At 52.3% G+C, this 14,292-nt stretch overlaps 5 protein-coding genes across 5 annotated transcripts; 3 read left to right on the forward strand and 2 right to left on the reverse strand.

Moving 5' to 3' along the window:
* Nucleotides 1-600: 600 nt before the first annotated feature.
* Nucleotides 601-6,715, reverse strand: ino80 (chromatin-remodeling ATPase INO80). The gene is made up of 4 exons (XM_026772888.1): nucleotides 5,521-6,715; nucleotides 4,899-5,444; nucleotides 1,022-4,841; nucleotides 601-963 (listed from the first exon to the last, which is right to left on the reverse strand). Exons 1-4 carry the CDS (start codon nucleotides 6,037-6,039, stop codon nucleotides 755-757), a joined length of 5,094 nt encoding a protein of 1,697 aa, XP_026628251.1. The 5' UTR covers nucleotides 6,040-6,715; the 3' UTR covers nucleotides 601-754.
* BDQ94DRAFT_140440 (uncharacterized protein) lies at nucleotides 5,880-6,706 on the forward strand. The gene has a single exon (XM_026765627.1). It carries the CDS (start codon nucleotides 6,114-6,116, stop codon nucleotides 6,378-6,380), a length of 267 nt encoding a protein of 88 aa, XP_026628252.1. The 5' UTR covers nucleotides 5,880-6,113; the 3' UTR covers nucleotides 6,381-6,706.
* A 2,836-nt stretch (nucleotides 6,716-9,551) lies between the features above and the next one.
* On the forward strand, nucleotides 9,552-10,120 carry BDQ94DRAFT_140445 (uncharacterized protein). Its single transcript, XM_026765628.1, has one exon. It carries the CDS (start codon nucleotides 9,728-9,730, stop codon nucleotides 10,103-10,105), a length of 378 nt encoding a protein of 125 aa, XP_026628253.1. The 5' UTR covers nucleotides 9,552-9,727; the 3' UTR covers nucleotides 10,106-10,120.
* Nucleotides 10,121-12,059, forward strand: BDQ94DRAFT_140446 (zinc-dependent alcohol dehydrogenase). The gene is made up of 3 exons (XM_026765629.1): nucleotides 10,121-10,867; nucleotides 10,925-11,279; nucleotides 11,331-12,059. The coding sequence occupies exons 1-3, from the start codon at nucleotides 10,217-10,219 to the stop codon at nucleotides 11,375-11,377; spliced, it is 1,053 nt and encodes a 350-aa protein (XP_026628254.1). The 5' UTR covers nucleotides 10,121-10,216; the 3' UTR covers nucleotides 11,378-12,059.
* On the reverse strand, nucleotides 11,990-14,113 carry BDQ94DRAFT_177361 (putative GABA permease; the record flags this gene model as incomplete). The annotated part of the gene is made up of 8 exons (XM_026772889.1): nucleotides 11,990-12,141; nucleotides 12,224-12,608; nucleotides 12,693-12,785; nucleotides 12,836-13,368; nucleotides 13,425-13,572; nucleotides 13,642-13,713; nucleotides 13,768-13,955; nucleotides 14,035-14,113. The coding sequence occupies 8 exons, from the start codon at nucleotides 14,111-14,113 to the stop codon at nucleotides 11,990-11,992; spliced, it is 1,650 nt and encodes a 549-aa protein (XP_026628255.1).
* Nucleotides 14,114-14,292: the final 179 nt, after the last annotated feature.

The raw sequence follows: 14,292 nt of genomic DNA on the forward strand, positions 1-14,292 counted from the left end.
TCCTTGAAGTATATATGTCGGTCACTTTACTGCGTTGTCCTCTGCATTACCCACTGCATGTTAGGACGCGGAGATGCTCGTTGGCGTATACCATCGATGAATCGGTCAATGTACAGGAAATACTATACTGTGTTGGGGACGATCCTTACAGCGCACGGGGGCAAAAAAGTGCGGAGAAGGCCGATCTACTACTGCAGTCACCGGGATTACTCAGCCCCTAAAGGCCCAGAACCACATGCCATCAATAATCAAACCCCGTGCGAAAGAAAGACTTGTAAGAAATAAGAAAAGATGAAATGAAAATGTATCCCAGTTCCAAATCCAATCACATGTAGAACAATACAAACATACAACATCCATCCGTCTATCCGTCGTCTGCTTCCCTCCTCGCCGCTGCTTTTTGGATGCATCATAATGACTAAGCTCATGTCCATCCGTCTCATACATTACCGCAATAGTCTGCTCATCACCACACTGCCGCCTGAACCTAATGTCTCGTGTATCAAAATGCTCCTTGTTAATACATGACCTCGGACATCATAGTCCAAAGCCGGGGGAAGAAGTAAAAAGAAAAAAAAGAAAAAAGGTGGTCGAATCGCGAAATAAATAAAAGGAGAATGATAAGGATGGAAGAAAGCCATTAAAGACTTGGGCATAGACAACAAAGACACGAGGGAAAAATATCCAAACGCCGCCATTCCGTCAAATCGTATGGGTAAAACGAGAGAATGAGAGTGCGAATGTCTGATCGGGATCAGCTGGGACCCAGACCCCCATCGCCGTCAATGAGACGCAGTCGCTCCTTGGTTGTCTTGGCGCGCTTGGACGTCCCCTTGCCCGATCCGCGTCCACGGCCACGCTTGGGTGCCGGAGTGGACGAGGGCGTGCCCACGTTCTCCGCGGTCGATACAGGGGTTGCCGCCCCGGATGGTTTGGCACTGGCATCATCGAAATTACCCTCGCCTAGAAAAATTAGTATCTATCTCAAAGCAACATGTAAAGTGCGTAGGGAAAGACATACCTTCGTGGTACATATCATCCAACGTAATGTCCTTCTTTCTCTTCTGGGCTGCCTTCTTTCCGCCTTTGCCGGCACCGAACACTTCGCCGCGGTCCAAAGCCTCCTTCTCCTTCTGCTCAATGAGCTCGGCTTGCTCATCGTCGGCCAGCCACATGGCAATGTCTTTCGTGCGGCTCTCCCGGTTGCGCGTGTTGAAGTCGACTCCTCCAGCCGCGCCACCAGTGATAACGACCCGCTGGACCTCTTCCTTCTGCAGGGCGCGCTTACGAATCCGCTCTTCGATGGTACCCCGGGTAATCAGTCGATACACTGTAACTTGCCGTGTCTGACCAAGACGGTGCGCGCGGTCCATGGCCTGAGAATCAATAGTCGGGTTCCAATCCGAATCGTAGAAGATGACGGTATCGGCCGCAGTCAAGTTGATACCCAGACCACCAGCACGAGTGGACAGCAGGAAGACGAAGATTTCAGGGCGCTGTTGGAAATCAGCCACGGTGTCGCGGCGATCCTCCAGTTTGGTGCTTCCATCCAAGCGGCAGTACTTGTAATTGCGGTAAGTCAAGTATTCCTCCATTAGGTCGATCATGCGGGTCATTTGGAAGTACAGCAGTACACGGTGACCGCCTGCCTTGAGCTCTCGAAGCAACTCATCCAACTTAGCCAATTTACCAGAATCGGTGACAAACCGGCGCATGGATGGCACTTCGATGTGCGTGTAACGGCCCTTGGCGGAAATCGGCTTCGGAAGCATGGGAGCAAGCGAGTACGGAGTAGGGTCCACCTTCTTCTCGATAATCTGCTCATCGACTTGTCTTGAAGGCGTGCTATACAGTGCGTGTCGAACGGAGACATTGAAGAGGGTGTCCCTTGTCTCGATTGAGGGGATATGGCTCGAGGACACCACAGAGATCGGAGGTGCGGATGCGGCGGGACTGACGCAGGGCTCAATGATGTTGAGGCCCTCGCGCTCGTACGTAGATTGCGAGACAGTCATCAAGTCCCGCATTATTCCTTCTGCGGCAACCTCATTGACGGCGTGTTTATCATTGCGGTCGACGATATTGAACAGTGTATGCGGAAGGGCGGACCCTGCCAGTTCTTTGTCGTCGTCGTAGGCAACGTTAAGCCGAGATAGCCTGTTGACCTGACCTCGGCGGCGGACCGCTCGCTCAAAGATTCCGAGATGCGACTGCTCGTACGCTTCACCCAGTGATGTATCTACAAAACGTAGGAAAGAGAACGCTCCGTCGTCCTGGATGCTTTGCTTCATGTTCTCCGGGGTGAAGATATTCATCAAGTGGTTCAAGTACCGTCCGCGGAACCCGGCGTGAGGATTTTCAGCGCCTGCAACATCGACACGACCGCCTGCACCACAGAGAAGGCGTGGCATGGGGTATTCAATCAAATTGCGGGTCGAGTACCTGACATCGACGTTGTTGCCCTCCCGAACAAACGACGCCGTCTCGGCAAAGTAGGCGGTAGAGAAGGGAGACTTGGTTTCGGCACGCTCGAACAGATCAGGGTGGTTACAGACCTTACGGAACTGCATAACCAAATTCATCAAGGTCGTACTATCGGCCTCGTCACCAACGGCAGCCTTTTCGATGAGATCCATGATGCTGACGCGGTTTCGTAGATTGGTATAATAGGCCCGCTGGCGATAGGTGAGGTCACAGAAAATGTCCTTCTCGACCTTATCTCCAAGCTCCTGCTGGACGTGCTTCTTCACACGACGCAGCATGAAAGGTTTTAAGATCATGTGTAGACGCCTCAGCTGATCTTCGTTGAGTTTCGTGTTACTTTGAGCATGGGATTCAATATCCTTGGAGAACCATTCGCTGAACTCGTCATGGGAGTCAAACAGAGTCGGCATGATGAAGTGAAGAAGGGCCCACAGCTCCTGCATATTATTCTGAATCGGTGTACCGGTAAGAAGGAGACGGTTGCGGCAGTGGAATCCAAGCAGATTCTTCCATCGTGAACTCTGCGAGGACTTGATGGCCTGAGCTTCGTCCAGAATCATGTACTGCCATTTCACCTTCTGGAAGTACTGGGCATCAAGCACGACGAGCTGATACGACGTCACCAGCACGTGGAACTCCGACTCTTTGGTGTAGGTGATATGCTTGCGGTCCCAGAACTTGCGGAGAATCTTACGATCTTTGGCGGAACCCCAGTAGGGAAGCACCTTGATATCCGGCACGAATTTGGTGATTTCCTGCTGCCAGTTGTGTAGGGTTGAAGCGGGCGCAATGACCAAAAACGGACCCCAGATGTTGTGTACTTCGGCGAGATAAGCCATGACGGAGATGGATTGGATGGTCTTTCCCAGACCCATCTCGTCGGCTAGGATACCGTTGATGCCTTGCTCGTACAAGTTGACCAGCCAGTTCAGACCCTTCAGTTGGTACTCCTTGAGCTTAGCAGTAAGCATGTTGGGCTGCGAGATCTCGATGTCTCCCAAACTCGTAGGATTTTGGAAGTTCAGTTCGCCCTCATCCAAGGCATCCATTTGGTTCTGTCCAGAGTTGAAGGCGCGTGCCCGATCCTGCGCTTCCTGGACAGCGTTCTGAGCATTAGCCATGGCGGCCTGCCGCAAGGCGGTCTCGTCTTCGGCATCAAAGTCAAGATCTTCGAAGTTCGTAACTTTGGTGCCCGCATCAGCAACACTGGAGGGCATGTCGATGGTATGATCCTGACCCTTGCCGGGTTGGACGGTCTCGCCCGTCGCTTCCACGGCTGTGTCCCCGGCAGCATCTCCTTCTGCACCCTTGATTTTTCGGCCAATGAAGTGAGAATACAGCTCTGTCTGGGAGATGAGGAAGTTAAGCTTGCGCCTTTGACGGTTGGCTTCACGTTCTGCTTCCGCCTTCTTAGCGGACTCAATCTCTTGCTTCTCCGCAAGACGACGAAGATCACGCTCCTCTCGTTCGTTGCGCTTCCAAAAGGACATCATCTCACGCATGGTGCGCTTGGCGCGGGCTTGAGTATCTTTCATACTCTTGTTTGTACGCTCCTGCCACTTGCGGGACTGCTTGCTGGCCAGCTGAGCTGTCTTGCGGAGATTCTCCTGACGCGTGCTGAGGGACAAGGCCTTGATGCGGTAGACTTTGGGAATGTCTTTCCGCGCAATGTCACGCCAGATCTGCTCATAAATCTGGTTATAGCCTTTAGTCTCGTAGGCGGACAAGGGCGTTGGCGTGGGCTCCTTGGAGCGGCCACCTTTAACCTCCTTCTTGAGAGACTCCTTTCGGGGGTCCTCCTTGGGTGCGATAGGTAGAGGTTCGTCATTCTCCATAGCTGCATAAGCAGCCTCCGCAGCATCCTTTTCGGCTTGCTTCTGCTCTTTCGACTTCTTTGGCCGAGTGACCGGACCACCGCGACCAGACTTCCGTCTCGATGGTGAGCCGCGGCCAATGTGGAAGGAGCTGGTAGTGCCGCCTTCCAGATTTGGAGCCAATGGAGTGACCTCGCTGATCTCCTCTGGGGCAGTGATTCCCTCGAGAGCTCTCTTGGTCGTTTTGATCTTCCTTTGCGCCCGTTCCGCTTCACGAAGGAACTTGGCCTTCTCCGCAGAATCTTGAGCCTCGTGCGCCTTGGCCTCTGCTTCCTTTTTCTTTTGCATCTCCATGCGCACCGTATTCTCACGACGCCGCTTGCGTTGCATGTCCTTCTTGCGCTCCTTTTCATCCTGAATCTCTTTCGCCTGGACTTCAGCAACGACGGATGCCTCGTTTGCATATCGGAATCGGTCCATGCCGGCAGTTGCTTGTTTCTCAAGAGACTTGCTGAGCTTGACGAGGAAGTCATTTCGGCGGCGCTAAATACCGTGTCAGTAAATCCAGACATATTTGCATGTGGTAAGTCATTGTGTTACCTTGCGTCTCAGGATTTCGGCCTGTTCAGTAGCAAAGGCACGTTTCTTGCCCTTGGCGCGATATTCCTCCCGGAACCGGTCGTAACCAGGTGCTTCCACATCACTTTTGTCAGCTTCGGCCATATCAGCCAACGCTTTGTTGAGAGCTTCTGTCTCCCGTTCAGACATCACTGGGCGAGATCCGGCACCACGAGGCTGAGCGAGCGTCTTCGAGGGCTCAGAGACGCCGTTGGCCACATTGGAGGTCCGTGAGTCGGCTGTCTTCTGCTCAGTTTCCGGCGGGTTGCGACGGCGTTTCTCCGTGGTGGGCTTCTTCTCCAGTCTCGGTAGAGAGGCGGTGAGAGCCGGTGCCCGGTCTTTGGATTTTTGTGAAGTAGCAGCCGAAGCTACGGGCGGAGGACTGAGACTGGTTTGGGCTGTTGCTGCGGGCGCTAGGGGAGTGGGCGTAGCCTCGGCCGAAGACTGTCTCGGGGGAGGAGCGCGCTCCTCAGTCGGTCCGGAGAGAATGCTGGCAAAAGACATGGGATCTGCTGCCCTTGTAGGTTTCTAGATGTAGCAGAGCATCACAGCGTCAGTCAATGGGTAGGTAAATATGGCCACGATTAACAAGGGGATAGCATACCACGTCCTTGGGGGGTGAAGATGCTCGTGGCTCGCGCACCACAGAGGATGGATAACCCATAACACCGTGAGTGCTCATGGGAAACTGGGATTCTGACTCCTTCTTGGGTGATGTTTGGGGATGGCTATCGGGCCGACCAGCGGGATGGGCATGGGACGGTGTAGAGTGACCGTAAGGAGATGCGCCGTTGCCTGACAAGACGGAGCCAGGATAGGGCCGCGGGAGAGCAAACTGTGGGTTTCCAGCCGAAGAATGTGCCTGGTATTGCGACGGCGGTTCCGAGGGATGAGATGACGGCGGCGCCGCGCCGTTCAATGGCGGCAGAGTGCCTGGCAACGGGGAAGGCGCATGGGAGAAGTGAGGGCTCCTGGATGAGAAGGCAGGAGGAGTCTGGGGTGGATGTTGCTGGTATTGTTCATTGTTGGCGTAGTAGGGGCGGCTTTTAGCCGGAGGGGAATAGACCGGATAGCGAGACTGCTGCGTGGGAGATTGAGGATTATAAGGCGGAGCCCCCGTCATGATGGCCGCGTGTGCCGGGGAACGCGGCGGCGAGGGTTAGAAGATGGTGCCAGCAACAGGGACCGCGAAAGGCGATGGGGGGTTGGAGAAGGAGGAAGGAGAGAAAACGTGTTCGGGGCGAACAAGAACCGTTTATGAAAAACGAGGGCTGGCCATGCGCGAAGGGGGTTTCGAGAGGATTTATCTCACGAAGATCTCGATGGGGGGCGATCACGCGTCGGGTTGGTTGCCGCTGCTGGTCCCAGCTATCTGCGGAAGGAATTAATTCTGAGAGGCCTAAATGGGGAGAAGTGGAGAAGGAAGGCTGGAGGTTATTGGGAGGGAGGATGGCGATGATATGAAGGCAGAAGATGATGGGGGGCAGATGGAAGAAAAGAACAGGAAAGGATGAGGTGGAAAAGGGAGGATCGCCTCACCGGATTGACAGGAATCTTCGGAGGGCTCCAAAGTGCTTGTGGTGAGCGAGCCAACAAACCCTCCACGGGTCAACCGTTCCGGACAGGATGCGACAAGAAACACAGGCCCAGCCAAGCCGTGAATGGGCTACCCGATCGGGGAATGGTCCTGGGCCGGCAGCGAACACTACTTGAGAAACCCAGCAATGTCCGTAACGGAGACCCTCTGGATGAATTGATGGAGGATTGGGATTGAGATGGGGGGGAGGGTGGGAGGTTGGATGTGAATGATGGAAGAGGAGGAGGTGAGCAGCAGGTAAGGGGAAAGAAGAGTGGAGGGTGATGATCTCAGTTCAGGTCTGGTGTTTGTAGTGTATCGTACCTCAGACGGTCGAGATACCTTCCTTAGCTAGCTAGACGTGGTGGTGAATGGGGTCGTGCTCCGGGGAGGAGATGGCAGAATTCATAGATGATGATGAGAGAGATGGATGTCGAGATGAAGATTGATTGCACTGGAGATTGGGATGGGATGGATTGGATGGATGATGAAGAGGATGATGGCGATGGTTCCAGTATTTTTTGATTTTTTTGCGCTGCTGCTTCCCTTTCCCCCCCTTTGGGCCAACTTTCTCCCTCATTTTCCCTCATCTTGTCTCGTTCCTTCTTTCGTTTCTTTCTGCTTTCCCCCATCCAATCCCGCACCTGTCCGTATGTATTGGTATTACTGTTACTGATTATTACTGACCACTAGCCGTTGCCCAGATCACCAAAGCTGAAGTTCGTAGCAGCACGATGCCTTCTTCCAGCCTACTCCTGTCTACAACTTGGAATTTCCCCGAATATTGGTGTTAATCTATACAAGGGCAGACGATTAGTTGCACAACGGGTATTGGAAACTGCTTCTAAACATGATTCCCTCAAGAGGATTGTAACACTTCTCCCTGTATCTCCATCGATCTCGCCTGCATCTGGACCGGGGAGGCTCCGTTCGATGACAGAACTGTTTAGTTCGATACAGGTAATGACCGTCTCCAGACATCATCGCCTTCGATCGGGAACGGAGAGAGTGACTGACTGTGACTGACGGACACTCGGGTTATTATGGAGATTCCCGCCAACTCTTGTCCCCCGGTTCTCCCATCATCACGCTATTAAAATCTCACAAACAGGACACTTCATCGTGCACCTGATCATGAGGGGTGATGGTCGCGTGTGCTGCTGCCCCTCCAGGGGATTTTGACATGATCTGAAGTGCTTGCATCGGCCTACAGTGTCCGGCGTACATGGATCAGGTAGACCTACAGCCGTAGTTAAGTCGAGTAACTACGCCGGCGTCTTGCCATGTCCAAGATCCCATATTATGTTCCCGGCGTCTCGCGACTTCGGTTCAAGAATACATCATCGATACCCACAAACAAGCTAGTTAGACTTCAGTCTTGGGTCATCTCAATATTTCAGAACAAATTGATGTTCAAAAATAGTATTTACTTCCTTTCATGTTTCTAGTTCCTATAGGTTGGCGATAGCATCAAATTGGCGGTTGAACGCAGAGCGTGGCAATTAGCTTATCCCGCGACGATGAGGAGCTACCCCGTGCATCTTGCTGAAGCTACCGCCACCAAAAACAAGTGCCACGCACAATGAGATCGTCTATCATTGATATCCAATGACAACTTCGCAGTTGACGTTCTCAGGTTGGACGGCGGCTGATGGTTGCATACTAACGCAACGCTTGTCCGAACGAGGTGGAGTAGAACGATAAATAGTTCTAAACATACCCTGGTACTCAATTGGAAAGACGGTGATCGAGTTGTCTTTCCATCAAGGGGTGTCTATTACTATGGATCTAAAAAATTATCCAGGTAGAAGGAAGTAGGAAATCCGGACAAGATTCACTCACTCACTCACTCACATCCTATGCTAGTTTGTAGCTAAAATATTTGGCTGGTACTGGTTTTGAATATTATGAGACTTGCAAGAGTGAAACCCTGGATCCAAGCTTCTAGCCTCCGTATAATATTTGCAAATTGTTGCACGACTCATGTCCATGCCAATGATCAAGACTCAGCCGGTGCTGCAATGGGAGTAGATGATAGCCCCGATGCAACAAGTAGATTTACCCAAGCTGCAAGTAAAGCATGTCCAAGACTGGGGTACATAGCAATCACTTAGTTCCTCTCCAATCGCAATTTGTTACTTCAAATAGCGACTGAGGAACTATTTCAAGCATCAAGCACCCGTTCTTGTCTAGCAAATCCTGGCGTGCTGGCATCCCATCCATAATGGGTCGGCTGATCAGGGCATTTGTACCATGATACTCATTAATCATACTCTATAGATCTTGCTGTAATAGTTAAAACAGCATGACTGGATCCATTGCTAAGAACTCCTCCGAAAGAGGTTAAGATGAGCCTGTGGTCAGGTGGGTGCCCCGGAGGTACTCGATCAGCCCATCCACAACTGGGCTTTTTCAACCTTCCATCTGCCCTTCCGCCTGGAATCTTCCGGTGATTCAGTTCCCTGATAATACTACGACTGATCATGATATTGTGTTCTTATCATGTCTTACCACCACTCACTGGGGATACCATTGAACCACCGGGAAGCTGCGAAATCGGCTGAGGCCTGCGAATCCCATGTAATCTAGCCGCAGCAATGAGAGTTCATCTGCGGAGAGACCAGCCAGTGACAGAGTTCGGCAGAGCACGAAGAGTTTGAGGTATAGGAAGTAACAGCATAGTAACGCGGAGGAAACTAAAGAACATTCTTGAACTTGGGGTGAGACAAAGGGATGCGATGCAACGATCCTGGATGAGGCCCAAGGCAGCGATAAGAATGATCGGCCTGGCGCTCTCGGATCGCCCGTCCAACCATGCACGTTGAATCTGCCGTGGCAGCAGATCTATCCGCAAGCATGCTTCTGCTACCTGCCTTCATTGCTGCTGCTTTTGATAAAATTGAGTGCTATAGACTGGGGAAAGACCGAGAAGGAAGCCGTTCGTCCGCGTCATCCGCGCCTCTCTCGCTCACGACCTTCCATCGGAACAATCAACCCCTCTTTGCCAACACGAACCAGGCACTGCAAGCTGGGGCTGGGCCGACTTAATGCGGTTCTAGTAGCGGGGATCTGATAATAGACGGTCTCTATAGCCAGCGTTCCTCGTATGCATCTGGGGTTTCGGGTTTCAGGATGTCTTTCCCCCCACGCTTTTCCCGCGATTGGAAGCTGCGGAGAGAGAGTTTGGTTTCCATGACGTCTATGCCGTCTGCCATGTCCCGCCATCCCGACAGCCATGGATCGGGATACTCAACCACTTAAAACTCACTTGAGACGTTTGGTGCGAAAGACTTTCCAAGAGTGGCTTGTGGCATATACATGTTTACTGGCCTGTCTAAGGAATTTCGTCCCTAATTGGATTGATCATGCAGTAAGCCCGAGGATGACCGCCCCGGCCGAGAGACCAAAAGCCAGCTCTAGGCTCGGTGACTGCTTCCTTGTCAGTGTCTCCTGGCACCAAACCCCTGTCCTGCCACTGGATCCTTCTTGTTCGACGTCACTCGATCCCAATTCACTTCCGGCGATGAGCGGACATCACCCCACCTGTCCGTCATACCCGGCAACACCACCAGGACGCAACTACATAAAGCCACGAAGGACTCACGCCCCTTGACCTGGAAGACCCTGATTATTCGTCTCACATAGACATCAATTGCATTCATCAGCCTCCCATCACTTGGTATCTTTGTCATTTACTATCTCATCCGAATCCCAGACTGCCAATATGACTATCCCGGAGAAGCAATGGGCCCAAGTGGTCGAGAAGAAGGGTGGACCCCCTGTCTACAAGCAGATTCCGGTGGCAAAGCCTGGCCCGGACGAGATCTTGGTCAAGATCCGGTATACCGGAGTTTGCCATACCGACTTGCACGCCATGAAGGGTGACTGGCCACTCGGGTTGAAGCTTCCCCTCGTGGGCGGACATGAAGGAGCTGGCGTGGTCGTCGCCACGGGTGACCTCGTCAATGAGTTTGAAGTTGGAGATCACGCTGGTATCAAATGGTTGAACGGATCCTGTTTGGCTTGTGAGTTCTGCAAGCAGGCCGAGGAGCCCCTCTGTCCTCACGCGTTGCTATCCGGTTACACCGTCGATGGTACGTTCCAGCAGTATGCCATCGCCAAGGCCAGTCATGCGTCGAAGCTCCCGAAGGAAGTTCCCCTTGATGCTGTCGCTCCCATCCTCTGTGCTGGTATCACTGTCTACAAGGGATTGAAGGAGTCTGGTGCTCGTCCCGGCCAGACCGTCGCCATTGTCGGCGCCGGAGGTGGACTCGGATCGCTGGCTCTGCAGTATGCTAAGGCAATGGGGCTTCGCACCATCGCCATCGACGGTGGTGACGAGAAGAAAGCTATGTGCGAGAAACTCGGATCGGAGGTAAATGTCTCAGTCCCCAATACCACCACATCTGGCTAACCCCCTCTCCCTATCCAGGCATACATCGACTTTAAGACATCCAAGGATGTAGTTGAGGACGTCAAGGCAGCCACTCCGGAAGGCCTTGGTGCCCACGCTGTGATTCTTCTCGCTGTGGCCGAAAAGCCCTTCCAGCAGGCAACCGAGTACGTTCGCTCCAAGGGTAGTGTCGTCGCTATTGGCATGCCAGCCGGCGCATTCCTTCGAGCCCCTGTCTTCAACACCGTTGTCCGTATGATCAACATCAAGGGAAGCTACGTTGGCAATAGGCAGGATGGCGTAGAAGCAGTAGACTTCTTTGCCCGCGGACTCATCAAGGCTCCGTTCAAGACGGCTCCTTTGGAGGATTTGCCGCGCATCTTCGAACTGATGGGTACGTTGTATACCTAGTGATATAAAGTCGAGTTACTAACTATGAAAACAGAACAAGGCCAGATCGCCGGTCGGTATGTCCTTGAGGTGCCTCAGTAAGCAGGTAGACACGGAAAGATTTGGCGTTGGGGATGACACGAGTTGCTGGTCAGACGGAGTTTATTTACCAGTCTCGAGCATGACTACTATGATGGGCTTATGACTACTAATAACGTCTCTCTGACATGTTTAAAATACTGAAATAATTGAATCTTCTATACTCTTATTCACCATATCCGCACGTGATGGATACCAAGTAATTGACTCTACATGGAGAACACGCACGGCAAGCCTTGCTGCAAATCAGATTGTCTCATGTCATCCATCATGCATAAGCATCATCACATCGCCATGGCCTGCATGACTACCTAGTATCTGTTCAGATACCTAGTGGTACAGTCTGAACAAAGCCCCAAACATACAGATAAACAAAGTACACGAAGCTATACTCCATCCAAGAGATACAATGTTATGTACTAAACACCATGATGCTATGCTTTCATAACAAACCAAATCAAAGAAATTTCCCATTATCCCCAGCCAAACAGTACAGTAGTATAATAGTACCTCTAACATCACCCAAGGACGTTCATCCATACACAATACAACCGAACCCTCCAATTTGAAAACCATAACCCTAACCACAAAATAGCAAATACAACAATCAATCAATCACTTCTCATCCTCCTCCAACCCGGACGACTCCCCCCCACCCACCGTCATCTGCGGCCCCCTATACACCTTCCTCGCATAAACGACATAATAAACCATCGCTCCCAGCCACAAACTCCCATTAATCACAATCGTATAGTTCATATCCTGCGCTACACACATCATTAGCTCAACCACTCCAACCCTCAAACGAAGTATATTCAAAGAGAAAAGAAAAAAAAGGGAACAACTTACGCGACGGACTCGGCCCCCCCGTCGGAAACATACTCAAGACAATAACATACGCCAAATACACGACCGCCGTAATGGCAATGGGTTTACTAAACCAACCCGTATAGAACTCTCCAGGGTGAAAGCGCTCCTTACCCCAGACGAGACGACTCAGTATGGGTACCATCCAGGCGAGATCGTTGCCCGCGACGGCGAGGGAGAAGAGGGCGCTAGAGGCGGCTTCGTCGATGAGGCACAGGAGGCCCAGGATGACGGAGATCAGGACGACAAAGCAGACCATTCGCACGGGTTGGTAGCGGACACGCTTGCTCACGTGCCGGAAGAAGTTCGAGAAGGGGAGGGCGCCATCGCGGGAGAAGGCCCAGCTTTGGCGGGAGGCTGCCACTACCTATATATCATAATTTTAATTATGTGAGTTTTGTGGTTGGTAATTGGGGATGAGGTGGGGGGGGGGGAAGGAGAGGGGCTGTACCAGACTCAAGCCCATAAAGAATTGGACAATTGCGACGACGATCATGAAGCCGAGGGCACCGCTTTTGCCGAGGGCGTCGTAGTAGATCTGTGCCTGCGGTTATTACCATTCTAGGATAGAGGGAATGGAGAGTAGGTGAGTACCTGTGCCATTGGCTGTCCGAAACTCGAGTTCAGCACGGCATTAAGGTCCGGGTTGATCACGGCAGCGATGAGCGCGAGGGATACAAACCCTAACAGTCCGCAGAGTCCCGCAGACCAAATGATACCTAATGGCACGGCACGCGCCGCATGACTAGCTTCCTCGCTCATGTGGACGCAGGAGTCGAATGCGCCGATGGTCCAGATGGGCGACATCCATGACAGCATGAAGGTCCAGCCCTGGGGCCAGGTCGTGAGGTTCTCAGAGTGTCCAAAGACATACGTTCCCGAGTTGATCTGTCCCCCGCGGACGGCTTTACCGATGGGCAGAGCGAGGACTGTGGCGAGGACAAGGCCGACGTTGCTCACGATACAGGCGGACTGGATCTTGGGCATGATGCGCGCGCAGAAGATGGCGATAAGGCCGTGGACGACCACGCAGGCGACGTAGGTGCCGTATAGGACGGGTCGAGAGGCTGTCCAGTTTCCATCGCGCGCGATTGATACGACTGAGAGGAGTATTGTAGCGAAGCCATCTTGTCGGCTAGGGTTAGCGATCGGAGGACACGGAGGGGTCGAGGGATTCGCATACAATCGATGGAGCAGACGCCGCCGATGAGTCCTAGACTATTGCTGTACCCGACTACGAAGCTGAGAGGGTTCTTCCATTTCTCGCCGCTGAAGTAGTGAGTCCAGAAGTAGAGACCACCGGCAGTAGGCATAGCGGATGCTAGGTCGGCCTATATCCAGTGGGTAGTAAGCATCCAAACAATTCGATGAGCATGAGGTATATTGCGCATGAAGCATACCATCGCCAAAGCCACTATGAAGATGAACACACTCGCAGAAAACCATCCTGCAAGACCCATTAGAATCAATGCCTAGACCATACTATACAACAGCGAAAAGCCTCACCCTGAACTCAAGTTAGCCACGAATCCCATGTATGTAGAGCCAGCATGCATATGCAACCATACCCAAACCATGCCCACGGGACCAGCAGGAATCGAGTACGAGAGCGTCGTCGCAATCGAGGGCAATAATCCCATAATACTAAAGGCGATAGCAAAGACCTGGACGGTGGAATAATGACGACGCAGTTCCTGCTTATACCCCAGCGTAGCTTATCCGATCAGATCAGCACAAACAATCTCACCATAATCAACAACTCGATAGAAGTATAGATTGATAGCATAACATACCCAAAAGCTGCGAATCGCCCTGCTCAATGGGAGGATCCCCATCAGCTACCTGAGCAGCATCCTTGAACTTTTCCGCCATCATGAGAGAGAGAGGGAACTGCAGATAACCAGAGCAAAGAAAGAAACGTGAATCGCAGCAGAAGGAAGCACAAGCACCAGACACTTAACTTATACTAGTTCCAAATTTCCCACAGCGCGGGGTTCCAGACCGACACCAGCCCATCGGAAGTATAACAAGTATCCCATCCCTTACGCCGA

Source organism: Aspergillus welwitschiae, assembly GCF_003344945.1.
Source record: "Aspergillus welwitschiae strain CBS 139.54b unplaced genomic scaffold BDQ94scaffold_10, whole genome shotgun sequence".
Taxonomy (NCBI): Eukaryota; Fungi; Ascomycota; class Eurotiomycetes; order Eurotiales; family Aspergillaceae; genus Aspergillus; species Aspergillus welwitschiae.

Bases quoted from the DNA above. Each gene is read 5' to 3' on its own strand.
- BDQ94DRAFT_140446 (XM_026765629.1), top strand. From the start codon at position 10,217: ATGACTATCCCGGAGAAGCAATGGGCCCAAGTGGTCGAGAAGAAGGGT. The intron at 10,868-10,924 runs GTAAATGTCTCA...CTCCCTATCCAG, and splicing joins GCGAGAAACTCGGATCGGAG to GCATACATCGACTTTAAGAC. The intron at 11,280-11,330 runs GTACGTTGTATA...CTATGAAAACAG, and splicing joins GCGCATCTTCGAACTGATGG to AACAAGGCCAGATCGCCGGT.
- BDQ94DRAFT_140445 (XM_026765628.1), top strand. From the start codon at position 9,728: ATGGATCGGGATACTCAACCACTTAAAACTCACTTGAGACGTTTGGTG.
- ino80 (XM_026772888.1), bottom strand. From the start codon at position 6,039: ATGACGGGGGCTCCGCCTTATAATCCTCAATCTCCCACGCAGCAGTCT. The intron at 4,842-4,898 runs GTAACACAATGA...CACGGTATTTAG, and splicing joins CCGAAATCCTGAGACGCAAG to CGCCGCCGAAATGACTTCCT. The intron at 964-1,021 runs GTATGTCTTTCC...TAATTTTTCTAG, and splicing joins GGATGATATGTACCACGAAG to GCGAGGGTAATTTCGATGAT.
- BDQ94DRAFT_140440 (XM_026765627.1), top strand. From the start codon at position 6,114: ATGGGGGGTTGGAGAAGGAGGAAGGAGAGAAAACGTGTTCGGGGCGAA.